Source organism: Narcine bancroftii, chromosome 9, assembly GCF_036971445.1.
Source record: "Narcine bancroftii isolate sNarBan1 chromosome 9, sNarBan1.hap1, whole genome shotgun sequence".
NCBI lineage: Eukaryota > Metazoa > Chordata > Chondrichthyes > Torpediniformes > Narcinidae > Narcine > Narcine bancroftii.
The window spans coordinates 120,939,284-120,963,034 of record NC_091477.1 but is presented as its reverse complement, the minus strand read 5'-3'; the positions used below and the strand labels follow the sequence as shown (position 1 = coordinate 120,963,034).

The 23,751-nt window shown below is 42.4% G+C and overlaps 1 protein-coding gene across 1 annotated transcript in view; it reads left to right on the top strand.

The window, feature by feature from the left end:
- Nucleotides 1-21,035, top strand: part of eif2b5 (eukaryotic translation initiation factor 2B, subunit 5 epsilon) — a 48,222-nt gene extending 27,187 nt beyond the window's left edge. Inside the window, exons 11-16 of the mRNA XM_069897543.1 lie at nucleotides 1,939-2,046; nucleotides 4,648-4,738; nucleotides 8,174-8,297; nucleotides 11,998-12,123; nucleotides 18,150-18,260; nucleotides 20,880-21,035. Of these exons, the coding sequence (XP_069753644.1) occupies nucleotides 1,939-2,046; nucleotides 4,648-4,738; nucleotides 8,174-8,297; nucleotides 11,998-12,123; nucleotides 18,150-18,260; nucleotides 20,880-20,942 (623 nt within the window). The 3' untranslated portion in view covers nucleotides 20,943-21,035. The remainder of the gene's footprint in view (nucleotides 1-1,938; nucleotides 2,047-4,647; nucleotides 4,739-8,173; nucleotides 8,298-11,997; nucleotides 12,124-18,149; nucleotides 18,261-20,879) is intronic.
- Nucleotides 21,036-23,751: the final 2,716 nt, after the last annotated feature.

Genomic DNA, 23,751 nt, shown 5'->3' with positions numbered 1-23,751 from the left:
GGGTGGAGGAACTCAGTGGGTCAGACACCATCCATGGAAGTCAATAAATGTTAATGTTCCAGTCCAAAACATTTTACACAGCCACTGTGTTCTGGGAAATTATTCCCTTTTCCCCAGAACGCATGCTGTGTAAAATGCTCTGAACCAGAATGGGGATGCTATTTTGGTTCTGAGAGGAGACAGAACTGGGAGAGGCGACAGGAAAGAAGTGGGAGGGAAGAGGGCGGTTAACAAAAGTCAGAGAAGTCTATGTTAATGCCATTTGGTGGGAGGGTACCCAGATGGAAGGTGGGTGTTCCTCCAATTTGCGGATAGTCTGGCATATTGAGACCATGGTCAGAAGTGTCAGTAAGGGAATAGGATGGGAAATTGAAATAGTGGAAAATAATAGTGTAGAGTGGAATAGTGAATAATAAAGAATAGTGGAGAATAATAGTTCAGCACAGACTAGAAGGGCCTGTTTCTGTGCTTTAATATTCTCTGGTTCTGAGACACAATGCAGAGAAAAGTCTCTTCCTTTATTTTGTTGCAACCGATCAAACACTGGAATCCTGATAACCTGAAACATTAACTCGGTTCTCTCTCCATCGATGCTTCCTGTTCTGCTGAGTATTTCCAATGTTTTGTTTCAGTGTGAGGTTCTGAGCAGATTAAGTAGGGTACAGGAAGGGCTCTGTTACACAAATAAACTGAAAACCGAAATGAAAATGATTTTACTCTATAACCCAAAGCAGTCTCTAATGGTCCAAATTCACGGTGTGACTCTTGGGTTAAGAGGATTATAATAATGAGAGTTGAAAAGCTTGTGCTGTGTTCATTCGAGCAGAGATGATTAAACTATTTAAACTTATCAAAGGATTTGTGAGAGTAAATAATAAAAGATTATTTTCACTCGTCAGTGAATAGCAGTCGCAAGGGAACATGGGAACTCAGGAATAGGACTGAAACTTAAGGAGATAATTTGTATCAGGAAGCTTGGATGATATAAAGCAGTGCAATACACAAACATGATGGAGAAACTCAGCAGGTCACACAGCATCCACAGGAAGTAAAGGGCAACCAACCTTTTTGGCCAGGGCCCTTCATCAGCTATGGAAAGCACGTTTGTATATTGCACAACCCCAACATCTTCCAATTTTCTTCTATAACTTGTATGGTAGAAAACCTGCCAACACACAAAAATCTTGAGGGGAGTTGATGGGAGTAAGGAAAGAATTTTTTAAAAATGGGATTCATGAACGATTAGTGTAAACAAATGCTTGATGGTTGGGATAAACTCAGGCTGAACGGCCTGCCTCCAAACTGTATGACACAGTTGACTTGAAGATGAGTCAATCGTAGCATATAACAATCGAGGAATAACATGAGAGAGCAAGAGTCAGATTAGAACAGAAAACCTCACGACAATGACCTGACATGGCTTCTTCTGTACTCAAGTTACTATTGTGAAGTGGTTGAGAATCTTGCCATATTCCTGTAACAATGGTCAGGCAGCCTTTGGGAAGAATCCCCTCCCAATTTTCTACAGCATGCAGCCGATATCCACAGCTGCCAGAGTGTGTCAGACGGTAAGCTTATTCAATTTACAGAGGTGATGAGGGTTTTTAATTTTCTTCTGTACTGTGTCTGGGCATTGTTAGCTTCTGAAATAAAGACAGGTACTCAATGGGCTAAGAGGCAGTTACAAAATTAGTATTTAGGTCAATAATGGTTCATCAGACCATCTGTTTGTTTCAAAATTTACAGAACGTACAGTCTTGTTGACTCTGGGCTCTCTTGGACCTAGCTGGGGGCTTTGTTGAGCTTGGCTGTTTTTTGCTTACTGTCTGACACCCTCTTTGTAGCAGGCAGGTTACTGTGTGACCTCTTTTCGCCTTGCACAAGTTTTGCACCCCAATTTCCTGCCTTTTCATTGCATCTTTTCATTCACCCTTGCAGGTCTGACACTGAATCCTCAGTCAAGGAGCGAGAGTGAAAGCGAAATGAGTCTTTGCTCCCAAGAGGCTGAAAGCCGAAGTATCTCACCCCAGTTGGATGATACAAAAGGTGAGGTGTCACAGTAACAAGTTCATTGTCACGTGTGCAAACTTGTTCATAATCTGCTGATGAACAGTTTCAGTTCAAAATGTCAACCATTCCCTTTCTCCCACTGATGCTGCTCGACCTACTGAGTTCCTCCAGCGCATTATGTTTGGCTTTTGGTTCCAGCATCTGCAGTCTCCTGTGTGCCGACAGTGAGAAGTTTGTTTTGCAAGCAGTCCAGCTAGTCAAGCCATACCCGTGTAAAAACACAGAAATGCTGGAGGAACTCAGCTGGTCTCATGGCGTCCAGAGGAAGTAAAGATATATTATTTACTTTTTGGGCCTGAGCCCTTCTTCAAGGTATAAACCAAACCAAATGGGTAGCCATGGGAACCCACATGGCCCCTGTCTTCACATTTGCTATGTGGAGCAATCTATTCTTAAAGCCTACACAGGCAAGGCTCCTCAACTCTTCTTCCGTTACATTAATGACTACATCTGTGCTGCCTGCCTCTTCAACTTTGGTGCCAACTTCCACCTTAACCTCAAATTCACTTGGTCTATTTCCAATAACTCTCTCCCCTTTCTCAATCTCTGTCTCCATCTTGGTAGATAAATTATCTGCTGATATCCTCTATAAACCTTCCAACTTCCACAGTTACCTTGACAACACCTCTTCCCACCATCACCTGTCTCTCAGTTCCGCATCTGCTCCCAGGATGAGGTTTCTATTCCAGGACATCTGAGTTGTCTCCAAATAATCTGGGTTCCCATCTACTGCCATTAACTCAACCCTCATCCGCATCTCTTCTATTTCCTGAATATCTGCCTTGGTCCCTTTCTTCCCTTCTCCCACCACCCCCTCCCTCATCAGATGCCTCTTGTCCTCACCTACCACTCTATAGATTCTCCATCCAACATATTATCCTTCATAATTTTTGCCATGTACAATGGGATTCCATCACCAGATGCATCATCGCCTTGCTTGTACTTAGCTCTAACTGTGAGAAGTACATTTCGAATTACAACCCCCATGTCTGTGAATGTTGATAGGGCCATTGATGGCCCCAACTTTTCCTTTAAAAATGATCGTAATTGGAGATAGCAGAAGAGTGCTCTATTAGTTAAATTATATTTTTTTGTATATTTGTATATATTCGTATATACATTTATTAAGTCCTTATACACACACACACACACACACACACACATTCTTAAAAGTTAAATAAAATATAATTTTTTTAAAAGTGAAGCAGCACTTCCGCTGTGAATCTATCAGGGCCATTGGTGCTCCTGGTGAGGCCTCTTCTAGGACAGAGAGACTGGATGCAGTCTGGGGGGTTTGGTCCATTGAGCACCTTCACTCTGTCTTCTGCATAGCAAGGACCTCCCAGGGGCCAACCACTTCAATTCCGTACCCCATTGACACACTGACATGTCTGTCCATGGCTTCTTGTTCTGCCAGCTTGAATCCATGCATAGATTGGAGGAACCACACCTTGTATTCTGTTTCGGCACTCTCTAACCAGATGTCTCCAAATTGAAGTGTCCTGTCTCTACCCCCCCCCCCCCCCCCAGTCTCTCTCTTACCCTCATCCTTCTGACTTCCACCCTTCAGCTTCCCAGCCCCTTCCTGTCCTTTCCATCATCAGAAAGCATCTTTGTCAATCCTCTGCCCCTCCCCTTATCACCTCCTTTCTCTTCTTCACTCTCCCACCTGTATCCCCCGATCACCTGCTCCTTCCCAGCCCCGCCATTATCAGGGGTGTACCTGATTTATGGCCCTTCTAAGGAAGGGCTTGGGCCCAAAACATTGACTGCTTTTTGCTTCCCATAGATGCTGCATGACTTGTTAAATTCCTCTAGTGCTTTTGTATACTGCAATGAGGTTTTTTTTTGTTTTACATGAGCTCCAAGTGGGAAAAAAATACTCATGGGATCATATAAGAGCCATAGATTTTGTTTCTCATTAAGGCACAATTTTGGTTGCCATTGACCATGCCAGCATTTATTGTCCATCCCTCATTGGCCCTGCCCCAAAGGAGCATTTGAGAGTTAACCACTTCATTGGGCCTGGAGTCTGAAAAAAGGACCAGAAAAATTCTTACTTGTCACCAAATCAGTTGATTGCAGTAAGACCTGGGCTCCCCAGTTCTTTGATTGAGCTAGGGAAAAGGAATATTTAACTTGAGGGTCCTTTGGGGAACCATAGGACATTTCATCACTGAAACAGGCCCTTCTAGTCTGTGCTGAACTATTTTTCTGCCTAACCCTACTGACCTGTGGGGTTCCATCACCAGTCCATAACCCTCAATACCCCACCCAGCCATGTATCTTTCCAATTTTTCTTAGAATTGAGCCCGCATTCACAACTTCAGCTGGCAGCTCGTTCCACACTCCCACTACGCTCTGTGTGAAGAAATTACCCCTCGCAACACCTGATGTTTGCAGAATCTTAGTCAGGTGAATGTTTTACTGCTGCATGGGAGGGAGAGAAGAAAAGCCAACTCATTCTGGTTCAGTTGCTGAAATTTCCTCATTGCTTTCTATTGGATGGTCTGTGCAGTGCAGTGATTTAAGTCTGCGTTTATGTGGTGACATCTTCCTGTGTTGGCCCTCACACAGTATTTCAGAATGAGGTCCTTGGCACACTGCAGCGAGGATTGGATGAAAATATTAGCTGTGATCACCTGGTGCTGGAGATCAACTCTCTCAAGTGAGTTACTGTCGGTCCTTTCTGTATTCAAATCCTGCATGTTCAGACTATTTGTTTGCTTGATAGCATCACTGAATCTCTCATCATGTTACTTGCCGTGGTGTTAAATATCTTCTGGTGATCCATCCCATAGGATGATGATGCTGTGGGGTTTGATATGTGCATCCTGGAGGGGCTGTACAGGCTGATCCTTGACAGGCTCTGCTTGCCACATACTTGGCAGGTGAGGCCAGTAGGGGCAGAAGCTCTGTTATGGCGCTTCCTGTCCCTTTCCCCTGTTGCCTCTTTGAGCTCGTTCTCAGTGGTGTCCACACCTTTTCTGATGGCGTCCCTCCCCAGCAAGTGATCTTGAGCCAGATCCTCCCATGTTGATGGGGCAACGTCAGCTTTCTTGAGGCTCCTGTACAGACCATCGTTGTACTGTAGTCGCTGATGTCCTTGTTTTCGTGTACCACTGGACAGTTGGCCGTACAAGATGTCCTTGGGCATCTTCCGTCAGGCATTCTGACAATATGTCCTGCCCAGCGCAGTTGGGTTGATATCACCAAGGTTGAAACTGCTGGCGTTCCGGCTCGAGAAAGAACCTTGATATTGGAGACCTTGTCTCGCCAGGTGATCTTCATCAGAGAACGTAGATGACGCTTCTGCAGTTGGTCTCACATCCATATTATCAAGGTTGATATGACAACGACCCTGTACACCTTGCACTTGGTGGCCAACCTGATGATCTGTGACCCAACCTGATCTTTCAGCTGATCAAAGGCAAAACAGGCCTTTCTGGTTCTTGACTCAATCTCTACATCTAGAAAAGCTGAGGATTTATGGTGCTGCCCAGGTAGCAAAATTGAGTGTCATCAATGAGGGGAGTTGGTTCTTCATAGCTTGAACCAGGAGCCAGTTGGTACAAACTTGTCTTTTTCAGGCTGATTGTCAATCTGTAGCTCTTAGCAGCACTGGGAAAGCGAGTGGTGATCTCCTGTAAGTCTTCAAGAGAGTGGGAAACCAGTGCACAGTCGTCGGCAACACTGAGAGCAAAAACAGAAGTCAAAGACATTTTGCTCGTTTACCACAATGTCCTTGACTTCTGTTTTTGCTCTCAGTCTTGCGAGGTTGAGGAGCCCACCGTCAGCCCTCATTTGTAGGAAGGACCCTAACTTCAGGTCTATGTGGCATCCTGAAGAACAGCAGCAAAGAATAGTCCAGACAGAGCAGGAGCCAAAAACACAACCCTGTTTTATGTCGTTGCTAATGCGAAATGGGTCTGACAAATCACCACACATTTGATGCAGCTTTCCAACCCTTCGTGGAACTGACGATGATGTTGGTTAGGCATGGGGGGCAACCAAAGTTTGGAGATAGCTTCCACAGACCATCTCTACCCACAGTGTCTAAATGCTTTGGTTGGATCAACAAATGTGAAATAGAGACTCTCTGTTGCTCAACACATTTCTCTTGTAGCTGCCTCAGTGAGAAGGTCACATCCACTGTACTATGGCCTGTTCGAAAACCACACTGGCTTTCTGGAAGTATTACATGTGAACTGAAAAATAATTGTGTACTCACCAGGTTGCCTCTCTGTGAAGTGGACACAGTTAAGGAGATTTTAATGTTATTGGGTGACAACTTTGTAATGAGGACTTTAAAATCCCTTTTTATTAGATGTTTAGCGTTTCTTCCAAAGTTACCACATGACTTTAAATTTAAGACCTGCTGAGTTTCTTCAGGACTTTTGTGTGTTGCACTCAACCCCAGCATCTGCAACCTTCCTTATTTAACTTTCCCCTGCAAACTGCACCACTTGTTGACTTTTCACCCTTAGGCTTTTGCAAACTTGACTCTCTTCATGGACTGTGTGTGGCTTCAAGTCCTGAACAGCCACTGCCCCTCGAGATCAGCCATTGTCAACATTGGCCAAATGGCCCCCTGGGGTCCACAGCACATTTAAAGGACCCACTGATTGAAATCATGTTTTTTTTTTATGTAGTCAGGAGGAGGGAAGAAACCTACTGAACTTGACTGCTTTATGGGGGCTCATAAACTTTGAGCAGAATCCTAAAGGAGATATAGCCAAAAAAAGGTTGAGAATGGCTGCACTGGATGACCAGCTTTGATTCCCTGCTTGACAATGCCTTTGATTCAAATGTTATGACCCCAATCCCTTCCTTCTGTGTTACTCCATGGCTTTCTGAGATCCTGCTACTCCAATTCTGGCCACCTGCCAGATATTCCTCTTTCAACCATTGGATTTCTGCCTTGGACCCTAAGCTCAGGAATTCCCTCCTTGAACCTCTATGCCTCAATCCTCAAAATCTATCTTGCATCCTCACAATCAAGTACAGGAGTTGGGGTGTCATGATGCAGCTGCACAAGGCTAAACACAATCTGCTGGCAGAACTCTGGTCAAGCAGCATCAGTGGGAGAAAAAGTGGTCGACGTTTCGGGCCAAAATCCTTTCTAGAGGCTGTTTAAATGTAGTAAAGAAGCTAGTACAGGATGGGAGACAGGCCTCAATTGGGACTGATGAACCAGTTCGAGATGAAACACGAACGGCAAAACCCAAGTGTTGTGGGTACTTCCAGTCATCTTCCTTGCAATTGGAAGGGTGCAGTAAAAATTCACACAGATTTTACTGGGACTGGAAGGTTCGAGTTGCCTAGGCTGGGAATTTTTTTTCCTTGAAGGATAGGAGGGTGAGGGTGACCTTACAGAAGTTTATAAATCAAAAGGGGCATGGGTAAGGTGGATGGTCACAGTCTTTTTCTCAACATAACTGAGACTAAAATTAGCAGGCACAAGTTTAAGTTGGAGGGAGGTGTGGGAGCTTTAAAAAGAGATCTGAGGGGCAACTTTTTCACACACAGGGTGGGGTGTTTATGTAGGGATCTGCTGAAGGAAGCAGTAGAGCTGGGGACAATTGCTACATTAAGAAAGGACATTTAGGTGGGGATGGTTGAGAGGGACATAGACCAAGCACAGGCCTGACTTGGTTAGGTTGAGCTAGCGGCTTATTACAGCCTGCTGTATAGCTTTGTGAGTTTTGACTCATCGACACTGAATTTTTTTGGACATAACTCCAACTGCTTACTGACAGTAGTTGCTTGGACAGTGGTATCACATAAATGCAAAATAAAAACTGACAATGCTAGTTTGACAGCATTCATGAAGGGAGAAACTAACTTTTAATAGTGGCAGTATCGAGACACAAGTTCAAATCTTGGCATGACAGTGGGGAATTTAAATGGAAATAATTAATTCTGTAAAACAAAAAGCCCTTCCTGTCCAAGATGTTCACATTCTGTGCACTGATTTTTTTTTAAAGTTGACCTGTATAATGAATTGTTTCTAATTCCATTGGGTATTTTTTAGCTCTTCTCCATATTTTCATCCTTTTATCTTTTTGCTTTGCTCTATCTAAATTTAAGTTTTCCTCTCTAGGTATGCCTACAACATCACCATGAAAGATGTGACCCAGATTACCATCAAGGTGATCCTGGAAATGCCCCTACAAGAGCATAGAACTGAAATCTCGGCTGCGCAGTATGGCAGCACTCTCATCTCCGTGAGTATTCAGGGCAAGTGGGCAGCCCAACAGATGGCAAGTACTGGACTGAGCCCTGGGACCTTGGGCAATGAGGATAGAGGTCGGAAGATGTTGAGCAATGAGCACCCAATGATTGGCTGATGGTGGAGGGCTGGTATTGCTGAGCAAAGTGGTGGATGGTTCATTGTCATGTCAGCCGGAGCCTTCGTTCTGCTGATATAAACAGGTCGTAGTGGCAATGGGTGGCGTAACCCACCTTGCAATGGGTGGAGAGAGAGCAATGTCATGCCATGTACACAAAATTTGTTTCCTTTTTGCCCGTAAAGACACACGAGGTGCCAATGGTCCAGCGCCACTACCAAGAAAAGAAAGAGAGGCAAATTGAAAGGATCCTTCCAGAGACATAGCCACATTCCAGCATTTAGCCCAAGCTCCACACTCATCAGCCTCTGATTTTGACCAACTAGTTCGAAAACTGTTAATGCCTGAGGTCCTTTGGACCCTCATGAATCCCGATCTTGATAACTTGTTCCCACGAGCCAGTCTCCAGCAGCCTGCTGGCAGCCCAGAGCCTCGTATGAGTCCTTCGACCTCCGAACCTCATGCTGGTCTGCTGCTGCGGTCTCCAAACCTGTGGGGTCCCCATCCTGGCTTCTCCTCAGTGGGGGAGGGGATGATGTTTTCCCCCTCTGGTGCCCATCCCAGCTGCAGCTCCGTTGGAACCTGCTGCCATCTTGGGCATGAACATCCATGGTTCCTCCGATGCTTAAAAAAGCATCCTTTGCTCTGCTCCACAGTCCATTTAAACTTGTACGGGGCTGTCAGTGTAATGACCGGGCACTATGACCCTGCAGAAGAATGCTGGAACATGCAGCAGTGGCAGCTGGTACATCGTCGTCATTAGCAAAATAGCAGTGGCCAAAGGGAATAGTGATTGAGCAAGTGCGTAGGAATAAGAGTAAATTGTCCAGATCCTTGGGATGCTCTGCAAGGTTAGAGAGTCCAGGTGTCCTCTTGGTTAGAGAGTCCAGGTGTCCTCTTGGTTAGAGAGTCCAGGTGTCCTCTTGGTTAGAGAGTCCAGGTGTCCTCTTGGTTAGAGAGTCCAGGTGTCCTCTTGGTTAGAGAGTCCAGGTGTCCTCTTGGTTAGAGAGTCCAGGTGTCCTCTTGGTTAGAGAGTCCAGGTGTCCTCTTGGTTAGAGAGTCCAGGTGTCCTCTTGGTTAGAGAGTCCAGGTGTCCTCTTGGTTAGAGAGTCCAGGTGTCCTCTTGGTTAGAGAGTCCAGGTGTCCTCTTGGTTAGAGAGTCCAGGTGTCCTCTTGGTTAGAGAGTCCAGGTGTCCTCTTGGTTAGAGAGTCCAGGTGTCCTCTTGGTTAGAGAGTCCAGGTGTCCTCTTGGTTAGAGAGTCCAGGTGTCCTCTTGGTTAGAGAGTCCAGGTGTCCTCTTGGTTAGAGAGTCCAGGTGTCCTCTTGGTTAGAGAGTCCAGGTGTCCTCTTGGTTAGAGAGTCCAGGTGTCCTCTTGGTTAGAGAGTCCAGGTGTCCTCTTGGTTAGAGAGTCCAGGTGTCCTCTTGGTTAGAGAGTCCAGGTGTCCTCTTGGTTAGAGAGTCCAGGTGTCCTCTTGGTTAGAGAGTCCAGGTGTCCTCTTGGTTAGAGAGTCCAGGTGTCCTCTTGGTTAGAGAGTGTGCTTACCGATGGAGTGAAGGTGGCTGAACTTGGTGGCGTGAAGGCAGCTGGATAAGGGGGCTCCTCCTGGAGTCCAGCTGCTTAAGGCCTCCCGCCAAGGCCACTGGCGCCGACGGCTTTGGGGGACGGAGCCAGGGCTCGAGGAGGTGGAGACCAGGCATCAGGATACAGGGCCAGGAGGGGTTGGGGGATGGTGACCTGATCCATGACCACGCTATTTCTGAAGGGATTTTCTTTCTCTGCTGTTCTTTTAGCAAGACTGTGCCAGAGTGTTCCAACTCTGCAAACAGAAGAAAGGTTTATATTTTATTATGGGAGTAATACCGTAAATCTAAATCATTCCTGAGCAGCCCAGTTTTAGTTTCAAGATCATTTTTTTTATTTTCCCATGTGGAGAAATAGTTATTCTATCTTTGCCCCATTGACATAGTCTATCAATTGAAGTATCAATCCATCCCTTGCACAACTAAAATCAAGGGGGAAAAAAACAAGGTGTATATTTAATCCATGTTATAAGCCTGAAGACCACAGCTAGTTTCAGAGCAGTTTCTTTCCAATGGAGATTAGGCTCTTGCATCTCCCTTTGTTACACTGATCACAAACTACAACCCCACAAAAATGGGCCGTTGCACTATTGGGACACTACTTTTTTCTTACATGGAATATTACAGTGCAGGCCCCTTGGCCCATGATGTTGTACTGACCAATGAGTATAGAAACCTACTCAGCAAACTAAACCTTCTCAACGTCACATACAACCCTAAGACTCTTTTTCCTGTGGGCCAGGCAGAATTACCTGTTTTTATTTTAAATGCTTCTATTGTACCAACCTCCACCACCACCCCTGGCAGAGCTATCCAAGCGCTTACTAGTCTCTATATTAAAAAAAATTTCCCCTGACATCTCTCCTCAACTTGCCTTGTACAAATATCCTCTGGTGTTTGCTGCTACTTGCCCTGGGAAAAATCTGCTGGTGATTCATCTTATCTATGCTTCTCATAATCTTGTAGACCTCTATTAAGTCTCCTCTTATCCTTCTTTGTTCCAAAAAGAACAGCCCTCGCTCTCACCTTGTATTCTGGTAACTGTGAAAATCTTTTGTATTTATCATATCTTTTTAATTTAATATATGCTATTGTTTTCTTTTTACAAATACCAGTTTGACTGCAGCAAGTAAGCATTTTGGTGCTTATACACATTCTATAATGTAAATGACAATAAACTCATTATTTCCCTGTCATTAATATTAATATTGATCCAGGTAAATCTACATTTTGTGGATTACAAAGATGAATAGAATGCAGTACCGGAAATAGCATGCTGGGCTTTGCATGATATCACCTCGGCAAGAAATTACTCAATCAAGTTCTGCGTTCCAACACTTATCTCCTTTTTCATTCCATTTTTTTCATGCATCCATTACTTTTGTTAAATTTTCAAGGATGCCTCAGTGCTCTGTAATTCCTTGGTTCTCAGTTTTCCATTAGAGCATAAGACTGTAAAATATAGGAGCAAAATTAAGCCATTCATCCCATTGACTCCTCTCTGCCATTCTATCATGAGCTGATCCATTCTCCCACTCAGCCCCACTCCACTGCCTGTTCTCCATAAACTTTGATACCCTGACTATTCAGATACGTATCCATCTCTGCCTTAAATGCATCCAGTTCCAAGTTGCTTTATCCGAGCTTCAAGTAGTTATCTCATGTTGTGACTTGCTGCTTTCTTCTCTGCAGCCTTTCAATGCCGAGAATCTGAAATGGAAAATCTTTTGGAGTGTTTGAGAATGTTCAAGTGTTTGGGGGAACAGAGGGAGGTCCCAGGGAGCACAGCAGGGCAAGGAGTTTGACTTGAGCAGGAACATCCAGACTAACCCCCTGTAAAATGTGTGAAGTAAGGGAACAACAGATGAGAAGATAAGTTGTGCTGAGACTGAGATACGACAGGCATTGTAAGAACTGGAGGTTCACTTCAGGGACCAACTGCATACACAAAGCAAACTGGGCATGTGACATGTTGGTTTATTTCCTCCATTTCAGCTTTTGAAGAATTGGTCACAAGTGTTTAAGAATTACATCAAGCGGGCTATTGATCATCAGAATTGCCTGGCTGCCATCGAGGAGTTTTTCATCGAACATGAGAAGCTGTGGCCTGCCCTTGTCAAGGTATAGTCCACGAGGTTTGTTCCTTGTCAGCAACCTGATCTTTGGACTCTCCATTGAGGCACACTTTTCCAGCAATCTGCAAGACTGCCATCAAATTGACAGATGGCATTTAATTCAGACAAGTGAGAGATGTCGTCGTTCAGTGGGTTAAACCAGAGCAGGACTTGCACAGTTTATGTAAGGGCTTGAAGAGCATAGCAGCACAGAGGCATAGTTCCATGAAAATGACAATGCAGGTAGACAGAGTGGGGAAGAAAGCACTTAGCTAACCTTCATTTGGTCAGGACACTGAGTACAGGAGCAGGGTTTTCCTGGTACCATTGTACAGTTATAATTGGGCGGCATGGTTAGCGAAGTGGTTAGCGCATCGCTAATTAGAGCGAGTGCTGTCTGTAAGGAGTTTATACATTCTCCCCGTGTCTGCGTGAGTTTCCCCCGGGTGTTCCAGTTTCCACCCATCCAGTCCCAACCCGAAACATTAACCATTTCTACCCATGGATGCTGCATGACCTGCTATGTTCCTCCAACTTCTCATTGTTGACTTGACTCTCAGACTGTTAGTGTGATTTTACAGACAACCAGACATTTCCTGTGACCTGTTTGAAAAAACCAGCCTGGAATTTCCTGGTCTTTTCCCACTTCCTCACATCATTGGAGCTTAGGTGTGGCATCTGAGGGGTGCAGTAGTATGCTGAGCCACAACCCAGTAAAGCAGTCACCACAGCCCCAGGAGAGGCGGAGGGGAAGTTGTTAAAAGACAGAAAGTCAACATGTCAACAAATTAACTGCCAGCGTGTGAAAAGCTTGTGTTGTGTCCTCCAGCACAAAAATCTCAGCTGCAAGAGTTTAGATTCTGCCCTTTGATTGTCCCTGTTGAGTACACTCCAAATAATATAGGAGTTAAAGTCCTTCATGGCAGGAGAAAGAACTTATGGTGATCTTTTTTTTAAAACAAAATACAGATAATAAGTAACATATATAACAATAAACAAAGCATGAACGTTATATTTTATATATATATATATATATATATATATATAAAGAAAAAAGGAAACCCCCACTTAAGCCAACTCTCCTAAGGAGAGCCATAAAGAAAAATAAATAAGGAAAAGTGAAACATACATATTAAGATCTAATCAATATAAGTCAAAATGTAAATATTCTGAATATAACAACCACTTATTAATAAAAAAAACTATAATTATCACGCGAAACATGTGATTTTTTTTCCATTATTAAACAATATTTCATCTCATTATGCCATCTATTAATATCAATCATATTCGTATCTTTCCACGTACTAGCAATACATTTTTTCGCTACAGATAGCACTAAATATACAAAAGCAAGTTGAAATTTATCTAATCCCAGAACTTTCAGAGGTTACAAACTACCCAATAAAAATACTGTCGGATCTAAAGGTATTTTAATCGTATACAGGTATTCCAGAAACAATTGTACTTTCTTCCAAAAAGATTGTATATATATACATGACCAAACCGCATGAAAAAAAGTTCCAGCAGCGTTACCACATCTAAAACACAGATCTAATTCCTGAAAACCATATTTTTTCAAGTGTTAAGTATAATTGATATAAAAAATTATAGTTAATCATTGCATAGCGAGCATTTATCAATCTAGTTACACTATCATAACAAATATCTGACCAATCATCCTCGGAAAAATAAAACCAATCTCCACTTCCCATTTACCTTTAGATTTATCCTAACCCTTTTTATTCATACCATCCTGCAATATTTGATACATAACTGAAATATAACCCTTCTCTGGTACCTTCATAAGGAAAGTCTCAAATTTCAGGTAAAATCATCTCTCTACCAAACACATGTTTTACCAAAGATCGAACTTGATAATAAAGAAACAAAGAATTCTTGTCAATACCATATCTGTCTCTCATCTGATCAAAAGATAAATTTACCTTCTTTAAAACAATCTCCCAAATTTTCCACACCTTTAAATCTCCAATGTAATAAACTTCGATTATGTATTGAAAAATAAATAAGTTGATTATTATACAACGGAGTCAAGGCCGACAATTCACCACTAGAACCTATCTTTTTCTTTGTCCATAACTTCATTAAATGTTTTAGTATAGGCACATTATGTTGCTGTAACAAATTTACATTCCATCTAAACAAAAATTGATGTATTTCAAATTCAAAAATATTTGCCATCTCAATTTTGGCCCAACTAGGAGGCCGTTCCAAATCCAACAATGAACTAATAAATTTAAATTGGGCTGCTTCATAATAATTTCGGAAATGTGGTAAACGTAGTCCCCCTAATTCATATTTCCAAGTTAATTTATTCAAAGGTACTCTTGAAAATTTACCTCTCCATAAAAACTCCCTAACCATTTTATTCAAATCTCGAAAAAAAATTATCAAGTAAATATGGAATAGATTGAAATAAATATTGTATACGTGGAAAAATATTTATCTTAATTGTATTTATTCCACCCAATAAATTAATAGTTAAATCTTTCCATTTAATCAAATCAGTTTTAATTTTTTTAATTAACGGTCATAATTTAATTTATATAAAGATTGATAATTGACATCCATAATTATACCCAAATACTTAATTCGATTCGTCCATTTCAAGTTAAGAATATTCTTATAAGCTGAATAATCTCCTTCACTCACCGGTAATATTTTGCTTTTTTTCCCAATTAACTTTATATCCAGAAAGATGCCCATATTGTATCAAACACTCCTTCAAATGCAAAAGTGATTGAGCAGGATTTGTTAGATACACCAATACATCATCATCGAATAAATTCATTTTATATTCCTCATCTAAAACTTTCATAACCTGTATCTGTGTATTCTGTCTTATCAACTGTGCCAAAGGTTCGATCACTAACGCAAATAAAGCTGGTGATAAAGGACAACCTTGACGAGTAGATTGGGTCAGTTTAAACGGTTCTGAAATCAAACCATTCGTCAATACTCTGGTTACCGGTTTACTATATAAAGCCTTAATCCAACTGGTAAAAAAAAGACCAAACTTAAATTTCTCCAAAACTTTGAACAAAAAATCCCACTCAACTCTATCAAACGCTTTCTCGGCATCTAAAGATATCACCATCGGATAGTCTGAAGATTGTCGAAATCTGTTAATCAAACTAATCACACATAAAATATTATCCATATGAAAATATTATCCATATGAATCAACTTAGGTAAAAACTTAGCTAATCTATTCGCCAAAATTTTAGCTATAATTTTATAATCTACATTCAACAATGAAATCGGTCTATATGAAGATACTTTCAAAGGATCTCTATCTTTTTTAGGAATTACTGTGATTAAAGCACTAGAACAAGAATCAGGCAATTCATAATGTTCTCCAACTTGACGTAATACATCTCCAAACACTGTAGAGAGGTCATCGTAAAAAATTTTATAAAATTCAAACGAAAATCCATCATCACCAGGCGATTTACCGTTTGCCATTTCCATCATAGCCATTTTAATTTCCGAATCAGTAAATGGTGCTTCCAACTCCTGTATATCCACATCCTCTAATGTCGGTAAGTTTAAAAAAAGATCAATCGATCCATTTTCTTGTTTTCCATCAGATGTATATAACTTTTTAATAAAATGAACAAAATTCATCATTAATCTCGCGAGGTTTATACGTAATAAGCGAATTCTGTCTAACAGCATTATTAGTCCTCGAAACCTGTTCTTTCTTTAATTGCCATGCCAATACCTTATGTGCTTTCTCCATTCATAATATCATTGTTTAGTCCTGTTAATCATACACTCAAATTGATAAGATTGTGAAGTATTATATTCCAATTTCAACCTGGACAATTCTATTTTCTGATCTTCTGTAACGTCTCTCTGAAATTCCTTTTCTAACTCATTAATCTGTTTCTCTAATTCAAGACTCTGATTTAATCGATTCTTTTTTATTTTAAAAGTATAACTAATTATTTGTCCTCTCAAATAAGCTTTCATAGCATCCCATAATACAAACTTACTTTGAACAGAATTAGAATTTTCTTTCAAAATAAATTAATTTGTTCTTTCAAAAAATCAATAAATTCTGCATTTTTTAACAGCATTATATTAAACCTCCAACAATAAGCCACTTGAACTTTCTCAGGTTATATATGTAAAGTATAACAAAGAGTGATCCGAAATCACCCTACTTTTATATTCCGCTTGTTATATTTTCCCCTGTAGATGTGCCGATACTAAAAAAAAAGTCAATCCTTGAAAACGAATCATGTCGAGCTGAATAAAAGGAGAAATCCTTCTCTGTCGAATTAAGACATCTCCAAATATCCACTAAGTTAAGATCTTTCATCAACGCTTGAACATGAACTGCCATTTTAGATTTCTTCACTTTCTTCGGAGACTTATCCAATAAAGGTTCCAAAACACAATTAAAATCACCACCAACTAAAACATTCTCATTAGCCTGACCCAGATATAAAAATGCATCTGAGATAAATGTTTCATCATCTTCATTTGGGGCATAAATATCAAGTAAAGTCCAAAATTCAGTAAAAATCTTACAATTCAATTTAAGGATACATCCTGCCTTTTCCTCCATTGATTGTAATTCAAAAGATAAATTTTTATGTATCAAAATTGCTACACCTTTAGCTGTGGAATTAAATGAAAAAGAATATACATGCCCTACCCAGTCCCTCTTCAATTTCATACTTTCTTTGACATTCAAATGTGTTTCTTGTAAAAAAGCAACATCAATTTTCATTTTCGTAATATACGCCAAAATACGCTTAATTGGACTGTTTAAACCCCGAACATTAAAAGTAGCAAACTTCAACTTTGACATATCCCCTAATATTACTAAAAACTAATAATATTGATATTTAAAGACTCAAATCAACGTAAATAGGCCCTCCAATAGGAGAAAAAGAAACCGCAAATTAGAGACTAAATAAAATAAAAATAAAATTTAAAAAAATTAAAGTAAAACCCCCCCCAACCCAAAAAAAAAACTACCAAGAGGTAGCAATCCCCAAACAAAACTTGGGTGTGGATCACCCACCAGAGGCTGATGACTAATAGAACATAGAGCAAATCTCTCCCTCCCCAGCCAAACAAAGAATGACAACAAAATATCATAATGACATAAAAGTAAAATAAGAATAAGAAAGTTCTTCTATTCATCCAAGAGATTCCAAACTCGGAGACCCCATTTCAAGAGGAATTGGACTTTTTCTATTCCCATTTCTGCCGTTTCTTCCATTTCCAGAACAAACAGATTTTTCTTTAGGAGACAATGGTGGACCTTATGGTGATCTTCATAGTGTATCAGCATTTGCATGTTTGATTTCTATAAAGTATTGATGCATGGAGTGTTTAAACTCACTCAGCAGGGGCTTGGAAAGCATAGGAATAGTGCAGCAGGTGGGGAGAAAAGTGCAAGGGATATTCCTAGCAAGTCCAGTGGGCAGTGCAGAGGCAGAAAAAGAAAGGAGCAGTGGGAGAGTGAAGAGATGGACAAAATCACGTAGGGGTTGGAAAGCTGGAAGATGTATTCTCAGGTTAATGAAGAAAGAAGCTGGAGGAACTCAGCGGGTCAGACAGCATCCGTGGAGCATGGTGGATAGTCAATGTTTTGAGTCAGATCTCTATATTTGGCATGGTTAGTGCAACACTGTTACAGCACCAGCAGGTCAGGACCGGGATTCGAATCCCATACTGTTTGCCAGGAATCTGTATCTCCACCACACGTCTACATGGGGTTTTCCTGGGGGCTCCTGTTTCCTCCCAGTGTTCAAATTGTACTGGGGGATGTAGGTCAATTGAGTGGGATGGGCTCGTGGGCTGTAATGGCCTGTTACCATGCCATTATGTCTAAAATTCAGTCTCACTAAAGGGTTCCAAGCCGAAATGTTGACCATCTCTCCCCATGGATGTCCCTGATCCTTTAAATCTCTGCTTCTCATTGTTCACACAAGACTCCAGCATTTACAATGTGTTCCTCGATGTTCTAAAGTTATTGTGTTTGTGGCTCAGGTACTAATGATCCTTTATCAGCTGGAAGTGCTGGCAGAAGAGGCCATTCTCCAATGGTTCACTCAAATTCCATCTTCAGAAAAGGCGAAAAAGCTTCGACAGCATCAAGGGGTGAGTTGCACTTCCATGCTCCTTGGTATCACCTTTAACTCTGTGGGTATGGAAATGGGCCACCTTGGCCAGTGTATTATTCCCATCTTCCAACACTTGTTCTGTTGCCTCCCATGCCTGCACAGTCCAAGTGCTCACCAGGACTCCTCTTGAATTCCGTCAGTGACTTTGCTTCCACCACACTCCTCAGCAGGGCATCCTAATTGCATTGTAGTGCAACACGAAGAGTCTCGTTGAGCCTGTGTTGTCCAGGAGCCTACTCTTAATACTTCCCCTTTGTTCCTTTTCAAATCTTCACCCAGATCTATTTTAGTTGGTATAAGTCCCAATTGTGGCAAGATGGTCCACAATTCCAATCAAAAGTCTTGCTTCCCACATCATGGATATTTTAGTTGTCGAGTTATGCAGAACACAAACAGGCTCTTCGACCCACCATATCTGTACTGACTTTTTTGCCCAGACACTCACCTACACCAGGACTGAATCTTCTACACTTGTCTGTTTAAATGCCCCTCAAACACAGTACACAAGAAACAGGAGTAGGAGTCGGCCATCTGACCTGTTGAGCCTGCTTCACCTATCAATAGAACCTTAGAACACTACAGCACAGAAACTGGCCCCTTCAGCCCTTCTAGTCTGTGCTGAATCATTTAATAAGATCATGTTGATCTAGCCGTGGACTCAGCTCCACTTACCCACCTGTCTCCCATAACTCTTAATTTCCCTGCTCTTCAGAAATCTATTTGTGTCTTAAACACATATAATGAGGCAGTCTCTACTACTTCCTTGGACAGAGAATTTCATAGATTCACTCTTATCTGAGTTTAATCTACTCCCCTAAATCTTGAGGCAATGTAGTTCAGTAATTGATTCCAACTCTGTGAACCCCTCCCTCAGCAGCCTGCTCCAGATTTCATGTATTAAGCCTCCCCCCATCCCACCCCAAAATTTCCAATCCTCATCATAAATAAGACTTACATCTCTATTGTGAGGACCACCCTCTTTCTGCTTCCTGCAATCTCATATTTCTGTCAGATCACCCTCTTTTGCTCCATGCGGAACCAGCTCATCCCACCTAATATAATGTCAACAACCAAAGCCCTCCAACCCAGGCAACTCCACTGTAAATCTCCCTGTCCCTGCCTTCTCCCTCCTTCCCCAGTGCAACTACATGCCTCCCACAGGATGATGAGCTGAACTACACATTCTCCAAGTGGGGCTAACAGTGTCTTGTTTGTTCCAGATAACTACTGTTCTCTGTGTATATATATTTTTAAAAAAACAGAATTTGATTCAAACATCTCATAGAACATGGAAATCTACATTCAACCCATGCTATCCAAAGTCCTTTCAACACCCCCCCCCCCCCTTCACCTTGAATGTATGTCTTTCAGCACTTGCCATTTTTGCACTACCAATAAATGATAATTCTGCCTCACCCACAGGAAAAAGAATCTCAGGGTTGTATGTGATATCATGTATGTACTCTGACAATAAACCTGAATCTGCTTGGTGGGGCTGCTGGCCCAAACACGAGCTCATACAGTCAATTAAAGCTAACACACAATGGTTGGTCTTATTGTTTCTGGAGGAAGTTGCATCTTCATGCATTCCCTTTCTTGATGACCTTCAGTTGTACAGCACTGAATCAGGCCTTTCAGCCCACTATGTTGATGCTATACACCTATCCCTTTTACCAGAACTTGGTCCAGAGCCTTTTGTGCTTTGTGGCTCCAGAACTTGATTGGATATTTAAATGTGTGAATTTCTGCCACTACCACCCTCTCAGCTCCAAATTCCAATTCCCTCCCTTCCAAGCACGGGGAATCCCAGCCTGTCCCGTTGCTCCTCATAAACCCTCCGTCCTGGTGAATCTCCAGTGCACTTGCCTCCTTGTTGGAGTCGTGTGCATGCGACCATCGAATGCGGCTGGGGTTGATCGAGTGTCAGCGCTCCTGGGAGCAGAGAAATGATCAACCCTGAAAGGTTGGTCCTGCATTGCTGCAACAATGTCATTGTCCCCAGGAAGCAGGAGGCTAGAGCTAGAGTAGGCACCTTTGCAGAAGGAGAAAAGAAAATTCAAAAGGATAAACAACCATGAAATTAATTTGCCCTTTGAGTTTCAAGGCTCAATTTGGAGGCAGCTGTCGGGTTAACCATTAGTTCCACTGATTCTGTGGCCTCGGACTGACAATACCTCGTGGTGATCTCAAACAATAATACCAGGCTGATAATATGCAAAGTTGATATTTATTCTGTTGATTTGATTGATTTGGAACAAGACTGTCTGTGTTGTGCACAGCAGACGTCCTGTAAGTTGATGAATGAAGAATTGCAGGAGAAACTCAGCGAGGCAGACTGCATCCATGGGAAGAAATGGTCAGTCAGTGTTTCGAGTCAGGATCCTTTATCTGCACTAAGTCTCTTGAAAGTCGATTTAATCTCAATAAAGGGTCCCGTCCCAAAAATACTGACTGACCACTTCTCCCCACGAGTCCCCCCAACATCTCATTGTTTGCTCAAAGTACCAGATCGGCTGCCTTTGTGTTTATCAGCTGGGAAGTGACGTGTGGCATTTGCGTGATCATAATCCATTACTGTCTCATTTGTCAAACACAGATCCAGAGGTTCATCCAGTGGCTGAAGGAGGCAGAAGTGGAATCGTCTGGGGGAGAGGATTGATGACAAGAATACACAGATCGCACAAACTCCTTGCTCAGTGTGTTTCTATATAATTTTAAATGCAAGGAGTAAAAGTATTTTATCAGATGGAAAGTTTGAGGTTGGATGAGTGTGGTCTCTTGCTCGTTGGTGGCCCAGGACAATTTCTGCACTTTGAACAACTTTCTAAAACTGAAACTCACTTTCAATCCACATGACCTTGCTTGCATTGTACCTCCGCTATAGGGGATGAAATACTCGGGAGTAAGTTATTAGTTGTGTGAGGGTCTCAGTCCAGTACTTATTGGACATGAGCTGAGAATCATTGCAGCATGGACTGGTGGGGTGGAGGATGTTTGCACCACATGAGATCTTGCCTCAAGTGAGTGGTTGGAGAGGGGACTTAACCCATGCTGAAGGGACTTGCTCAACTAAATTAGAGAACTTAAAGCATTCTGGACCTGACCAGGAGTGCATCTTGCCTGCATTAGCCCAAGCCCTGCTCTGATTACAACGAGGCATTCCTTCCTCAATGACATCCCGGTCAGTGGCTCCAAAATGGATTTGTAGTGATTCTGGAGAAGTGTTTGGATGGCAGAAGGTAGTGTTGACCTCCAGGCAGATCCCTTCTCTGGATTACACAGCCAATGCCATCAGTGATAGGAGAATACAAATAGGAGCAGGAGTTGGCCTCCTGGCCCATCGAGCCTGCTCTACCCTTCTGTAAATAATGGCTCATCTGGCCGCAGACTCGGGGCTCACCAAACCGGTTCCCAAAATTCTGGATTCCCCTCTTCTTAAAAATTCTAGGTCTTAAATAAATTTAATGAGGCAGGCTGTACTATTATGACACCTAGTTCCCCAGGAACCACCTCCCTGCTTTATTCCTTTAACAATTTTGCTTCTCCCTCATCCCTAAAGTGCAATGAAGGGCCTATATCTATAACTCTGTGACTGAAAGAGAAACCTCTGAAGCCAATGGAATTGACCTCAGCCTAGGGTTGGTGCCCAGGGGACCCATATACCAACCAGCAGCTGACAAGTGTGGGAGCCACATCCCACCCTGTGGCTGGTGGAACCTGCCTGGGATCTGTGTCAATGGAGTGCCTTGTATTCCAAGATATCAACCCCCTGGCCTCATGAAACTGCATGGAATTTAACTCTGGTTGAGCGAGGGAGTTGGGCTGAGTCTTCCAGATGATTGCATTCCCATGTTGCCCTTGAGTCACAAGGTCGTGGAGTTCACAGATGTGGAAGGTCCTCTCGACTCAGCCTGCTGGCAAAGTGGAACGAAGCTTGACCATCAGTAAGTGCTTGTCTGCTCCCCTTGGAACTGCGAGCAACCTGTGCTCGTTGGTCATTATTGAACCAGGTTGGCAAGACTTGTCTTGTCACTGAAGGACAGCACCAAGTCTAAGCTGGTAGGAACTGGTCTGGGACTTGTGTTTGAAGCTGAAACGTGCCACTCTGCACTTGCAGTGGTTTTTATTTTCTCTTTTTTTTGTGCATGTCTGCGTGCATGTGTAACAAAACTCTCCAATCTCCAAGGAATAAATATACACAGAACTTGGCAGCATTTCCAAAACCTGCTCAAAAATTATGCTATTTAAGGAGCTCAAAGTCCAGTTGGACCTTACCGAGTTGTTTATTCTAACTTTTTACTCAGCCATATTTTTTGGCACATGGATTTGTGGATTTAAACTATAGAAGACATTTTAATACACATTCGGGAGAAAGTGATGGGATGGTGGGAACAATTGATGTGCTGAGCTGCATTGAAACATTTCGTACAGATGGCATTTCCATCAGTCCTGTTCTCCTACTGATTTCTCTTCTGTCACATGTCTAGAACACCCCCCCCCCCCCACCTGATTCCCATACCACCCACTTATACATTAGGAACGATTTACCAGTAGCCCATTAACCTATTGACCTGTGCGTCTTTAGAATATTCTTAGGAGAATGAGGGAGGATCTCAATTAAACATTTTGAATGTTGAAAGGCATGGACAGAGTAGACTTAGAAAGATTGTTTCCTTTGCTGGGAGAGTTCTAGGAAAGAGGGCACAACTTCAGGATTGAAGGGCATCCACTTCAGCCAGAGTGTGATAAATCTGTGGAATTTGTTGCCACAGGTGGTCGTGAAGCCCAAGTCATTGGTGGGATTTAAGGCAGAGATTGATGGGTTCTTGATTAGCCAGGAAATCAAAAGGTTACGGGGAGAAGGGCGAGTGGTGGGGAAAATGGATTCGCTGATGATTCAATGAGCTCAGTGGGCTGAATGGCCTACTTCTGCTCCTATGTCTTATGATCTTAAGAAACCGCAGCAATGGGAGGAAACCCACATGATAGCAAGGAGAACGTGCAAACTCCAGACAGACAGCACCAGAGGTCAGGATCAGCACAATCTGTTGCTGCTGCTTTGCATGGCCAACACGAGGGTGGAGCTGCTGATCATCAGATGCTGGGGTCGAGTCCAATACATAGAAGGACTGGAGAAACTCACCAGATCAGGCAGCATCCATAGGAAGCAAAGGGTATACACCTGATGAATGGCCCAGGCCCGAAATGTTGCTTACCCTTTACTTCCTATGGATGCAGTTCGATCTGCTGGGTTTAATGTATTTGTCATTAAGCAGACAAGTTTTGTATTCTGGAGTATATTTGTGAAATTTATAGATCTATACAGCATAGAAACAGGCCCTTCGGCCTAACTCGTGCATGCTGACCATAAGGCCTACCTGAGCTATTTCCATTTGCCTGCATCTGACCCATATTCCTCCAAATCTTTCCTATCCACGTACCCATCTAAATATCTTGTAAATGCTGGA